Genomic DNA, 5,460 nt, shown 5'->3' on the forward strand with positions numbered 1-5,460 from the left:
GCCAGCCCTGCTCCACCGCTGGAGCTCCCAGAAGGTCCCACCTGAGCCTTGTCTTGGGGTGAATCATTCTCATTCATCACTGTCTTCTAAACCCGACTAGACCACTGATGAAACCAGGCTGGCTTGTATCCAAGTAATTGTTCACCAGCTGCAGGATCAGACACTGCCAGAATTTCTTATCCTGCAGCATGAGAACAGACTCGGGATCATACTTTAAGTCTTGCTGCATGGTACCCCATCACCCCAGCGTCTATTCCTGCGTCTCAGTCCCTCACACTCTCTGAACTTCTCAGTCACCACTTTTCCCACTTCCTTAACCTTTCTCAACCCATCCATAGCCTGGGGGAGACCTGGAGGATCTGGTGGGCTGCCTGGTGCTGTTCACGCTGGATTGCGGTGGGGGAAGGTAGCTCCTCTTTATGCCAGGATACCTGGGGCTTGGCACGTGCACTGGGCTGCAAACAGGACTCAGCAGGGAAGCTATGAAGTTCCTGCGGCCCCCTGGATGGGGGGCCCTGGGCAAGGAAGGAGTTTTGGGGCAGTGTCACCTAGTATCTGGATCAGGTACTGGGGTGGCATGAACTCAGAGCTTTTGCTTTACTGCAGGCCCAGCGGCGGTTGCGTGACATGCTGCCAAGTGCTGGTGTCTATTACTTCCCATGGGAGATCAACAGCTCAGTCCCAGAGGGGGAGGCGCTGAGGACGTTTGGCAGGTGAGATGGATGCCCCGGTCTCCTTGCAGGCCAGGCCTTTCCGTCACTGGCTGACCCCCCTCTCTTTGTTTGTAATTGTTGTATCTCTGCACCGCTGAGCTTCCCAAATCGATTGTTCCCAGGTTATGCTTCTATGACCTGGCCCGGTCCAAAGCCGTTCTCACCGCTCAGCACAGCTCAGCTCAGTACCGGGTCTGTGTCGACACCAAGTTTGTGGAGCCTTTCCAAGCCCAGCTGGGGTCTCGCTACGTGGTCCTGGGAGAGGCTGAACACAGGGAAGGTAAATGCTCCAGGAACCAGTGCCCTTTGCTGCTGTTGATGGTTCATCAGCTCCTTCGTGGCTCCCTGGGTGCACGGTGAGACACACTGTCATGGAGGTTGGCGTTGGCCAAGGCAGGCTCATCTCATGCGGCTGCCTCCAGTCACATGAGCGCGTGATTCAGGGCAGGAGCAGCCTGTCTCTCCCTGTTGACCATGAGAAGAGCCACCCTTATCTTGGTGAAAATCTGGTGCTCTGGCACAGATTTCCTTAGAAACAAGAAGTGCCTCAGCCGCATCGCTGAGCTTGTGAAACCTGTGCTAAAGCCTTCTGGCATCATTGCCAGCCACCACATTGTCTTCACTCCAAACGTGGCTGATTGCAGCAGTACCTCATTGCGAGCTGGCTGGGTTGGGTCTTTGCCATCCTTGAAAGGCTCTAATTATACCCCTGCCCTCAGACATGGGGCGTGAGGAATGCAGGCAGGCTCTGTCACGCAGGGCACCCTGTTGTCCTTTCCTGGGGTGCCCTGAGCATTACTCCAGCTGCACGGCGCTTTGCGTGGGGAGTTGATCTGGGCTGGGCCGCAGGGTTGTGAAGCAAATCCCAAGTGTTGTCTTGGCCACACCTGGTAACAAGCATTCGCATTCGTGCCATTGAAATCCTCGGTGGCATGTGGAAAGCCACACTGCACGTGGCATCTAGTGAGTCACCTGCTAAGCCACTGCTGCAAAATTCCTTTAGAAAGACATGTTATTTTGGTCATCACAGCTTAGGAGTGAGTTGGCCCCATTTTGCAGGGGTGGAAGGGGAGCAGGCTGAGATGGTGGCTGCGTCACCAAGGTTTGGCCCCTTTTGTACAGCTCTGTGTTACCATTTGAATGCCACTGATGAACTGTTGGTTATAGTCAGCATTGAGCCTCTTCTAAGCCCAGCTCTGTTCTGTCCTCTTCTTGTCTGCACAGAGGCACTCAGAAATGAGCTTAGACCCATCCCTGATGCTCTTTAGACAGGGAAAACCAAACTTCAGCCACGAAGTAGACAGATGCTGCGTGGCAGGCACTGGCACCGACATGGCCTGGGCTCAGCGTTCCCCAGTGCAAGGAGAGTGCAGTGTCAGTCACCAGCATTTTGTAGCCAACAGGGCAGAGGGAAAGCCTATCACTGAATTAACCTGCTCCCAGGCGTGCTGCTCGTGTCGGTGGAGGCACATGGCCGGTCCGGTCTCCTGCAGGTTCTCAGGCTATGGTTATTTGGCCAGGTGGAGCCATATGCTGCCCGAGGGAACCTCTCTGTTTGCCTCCGCACTGCTCCGTCTGTTTTTCTTTCTACAGAAACTTCCTGTTTATATTCCCAGGTGAGGGTCCCGTGGTAAAGGCGCGGATCTTGACCTGCGTGGAAGGGATGAATGTGCCCTTGCTGGAACAAGCCATACGGGAGCAGAGGAAATACTTCAATGAGAGGCGGGAGCGGATGGGAGACAGCACGTCCTGACAGCAGCTCTCAGACCAGCCATACACTGGTCCTTGCACTGCAATTTGCAACAAATATGTTAAAAGTAAATTTAGAAGGTGGGTTTGCAGCATAATGCTTTTTGCCATGGCAAATAGCAAAGTCAAATCACTAAGCAGGGAAACACTTGAAGACTGTGTCAGTATGTGAGTGTGGGTTGTCCGTTCGTGCCAGGTGTCATCACTGAAAACAGCTCTGGGAAGCAGGTTGGTTTGTTTAAAAGGGTGGTTAAGGAAATGGAGCGCTTGAGTTAATACTGGTCCTTTTGTAATGCAAGGCTTGGAGATGTCAGAAAAAGAAGTCTCCGAATCTTGAGTTAAACCGCTCACACCCACACGCACTGCCAAAGCGCAGCGGGTTACCGGGCTGTTGGCACATTGGAGGTAAAGGACATTAGCGCGAGGTTCGTTAGCTCTGTGTGGCTGCAGGTCCCTGAGTGCATGCGTTTGGTTACCGTGACTCAGCTGCCACGCAGGAGCGTTCCTGGCAAAACACTCACGTATCTGGACTGACCAACAAAGGAACAAGAAGAACAAAGCGTCACTATTTTCAGTAGCACCTGCCTCTTCAGGTTTTCTGGAGCTGGTGTCCAAGGGGGGGGGATTGACTTTAGCTCTAAAATAAATATTTGCAGTGCCCTGAGAACCACCACTTTACTTTCTTCCTTGACACAACTAAGTTTAGGAGACCTTATATCACTATTTTTTTGAAGCATCTAAAGGTTTTGATTGATATTTTCCTAAATAAAGATGAAAAGAGAAGGCAGCCTGTCTTTTATTGATTAAAAACCTCTTCCTAGCTAAGGCAAATGCATTAGGCCCTGCAGAAACCCCATGGATGATGTAAGAAAATTTAGTGATGTGTAATTTTCCTCCTTCTCCTAAGTACTGGGCGTGTAAGGAAGTGCTTGGCTTTGAAAAAGTTGCAAGAAGAGGAGATGAAGTTACATCAGAGCCACTCTGGTTTAAGAACATGGTGCCAGGCCCACCTAGCAGAATTAAACCATCAACAGAAAGACAGAAAATCACTAATGTGAGATGAGAATAAAATGTTAGTGCAAGACAAAGACTCTCCTGTGCTACAGGAATCCCCGGACCCGGAGTGAGCTAGGACTGTGGTTTGCAGGGGAATTCAGCCACCTGCAGCCTCTTCTGCTTTTTGCTCAGATTCTCTGGTGAAATGTTCAGAAAATAAGGACTGAAGCTGTACAATGCACAGCAGCAGATCAAAACGCAACAGGTATTGGCAAAGTAAGTCCCCTGTTACCAGCAGGCTTGATTCAAGGGCCTGAGATGGCTCAGTAATTACAGTGCTTGCTATGATCTTTAATCATAGTTTAGCCTTATGTTTTTCTTCACGCAGTTACAGAGATCCAAAAGCCCTCCCTCAGCACACTCTGTTCAGCCCAAGTCCAAAAACATGATCTCAAGAGGCAAGATTTTAACCTGGTTTTGTAAGAGACAATGATGAGCCTGTCATGATGTATTTATGTTTACACCTCATCTCCTGCCTGCTCTCCTACCTTCCTCCTTGTGCTTAAATTTTATCCAAATGGTCAGGTTTGCCAGAGTATTTGGAATATCCAAGATGCCAGGACTGGGAATGTCCAAGATACCAGGACTGGGAATACCCAAAATACCAGGTTCCTACAAGTGTTATGAAAAAAAAAACCCACAAACCCAACCAGCCAGGAAGAGGAGAGCAAATTTGGCAATGACTCCGGATGGAGACGTGAGGGCAAACTCAACCTTCACAAGCCACCGGAGAACCCACACAGGAGTTTGCCATGGCCATGTGGATCCCTCTTCAGCTACAGAGCAACCACACTTTGGTTCTTTCAAACTGGCAAAATCAGGATCAATTTAAAAAAGATTTTGAGCTGGTGGCTCCGCAATGGGCTAAATTAGTCATTTTTAGTTCATGTAAAAGTTGGGGTCTGCACTGTGGACCCAACGCAGCCAGTGAGCTGCCATGTCCTGCTGTGCCCACCCAGAGACATGGAGCCCACAGGCCTTCCAGAAGACAGTCGCTGTGGCTCTACCTTTCCTGGTGCCACGATGCATAATATTTTTTTTAATCTGGTCTTCTGTCAGCTGTCAAGTCAATGATTAATCCCCTGCCAAGGATATCTTCCAAAAGGCTGACCAAGCGGCGCAGTCCATGGTGGGAAGGTTCAAGGGACTACTGCACAAGACAAAAAAAAACCCAAAACCAAAACCACCCCCCCCCCAAAAAAAAAAAACCAAACATTTCTGCTCTGTGTTTGACCTGAGCGTGTCCCAGAGAACCCTAATTACGCACCACAGCCCCTTGATGCCAGGCGCTGTACAAACGGAGCTGCAGAGCTTCCCTCGGCCCTGTGCAGTCTCTGCTGCCTTTCCCGCAGGCCCAAAGCACCTCTTTACATCCGTTTTGCTCGATTTTTGCTTTAGCCAACACGCCCCACAATCTTGGTGGCAAACAACCGGTCCCAGGCAGTTGGTGCACCGTGTGTTTGGCTCTTTGGGTCTGCCCGAAGACACCCCAGACACCCGCCAGCATGTCCAGGCAGCCCTGCCTGCCTGCGGCTGCCCCAGTTCAAGGCAGGTCCCTGTGCTGGGGGAGCAGCAAGGGGGGGACCCAGACCTCTGCTCTGTGTTTGACCTGAGCGTGTCCCAGAGAACCCTAATTACGCACCACATCCCCTTGATGCCAGGCGCTGTACAAACAGAGCTGCAGAGCTTCCCTCGGCCCTGTGCAGTCTCTGCTGCCTTTCCCGCAGGCCCAAAGCACCTCTTTACATCCGTTTTGCTCGATTTTTGCTTTAGCCAACACGCCCCACAATCTTGGTGGCAAACAACCGGTCCCAGGCAGTTGGTGCACCGTGTGTTTGGCTCTTTGGGTCTGCCCGAAGACACCCCAGACACCCGCCAGCATGTCCAGGCAGCCCTGCCTGCCTGCGGCTGCCCCCGGTCAAGGCAGGGGCCCGCGCCGGGG

General features: G+C 51.6%; 1 protein-coding gene across 1 annotated transcript; it reads left to right on the forward strand.

Annotated features, from left to right (window-relative positions):
* The first annotated feature begins 622 nt into the window (after positions 1-622).
* Positions 623-3,129, forward strand: TEN1 (TEN1 CST complex subunit). Its single transcript, XM_009324570.1, has 3 exons — positions 623-713; positions 836-993; positions 2,330-3,129. The coding sequence occupies exons 1-3, from the start codon at positions 628-630 to the stop codon at positions 2,464-2,466; spliced, it is 381 nt and encodes a 126-aa protein (XP_009322845.1). The 5' UTR covers positions 623-627; the 3' UTR covers positions 2,467-3,129.
* Positions 3,130-5,460: the final 2,331 nt, after the last annotated feature.

The sequence above is a fragment of the Pygoscelis adeliae genome, unplaced genomic scaffold (genome assembly GCF_000699105.1).
Source record: "Pygoscelis adeliae isolate BGI_AS28 unplaced genomic scaffold, ASM69910v1 Scaffold445, whole genome shotgun sequence".
In the NCBI taxonomy this organism is placed as follows: Eukaryota; Metazoa; Chordata; class Aves; order Sphenisciformes; family Spheniscidae; genus Pygoscelis; species Pygoscelis adeliae.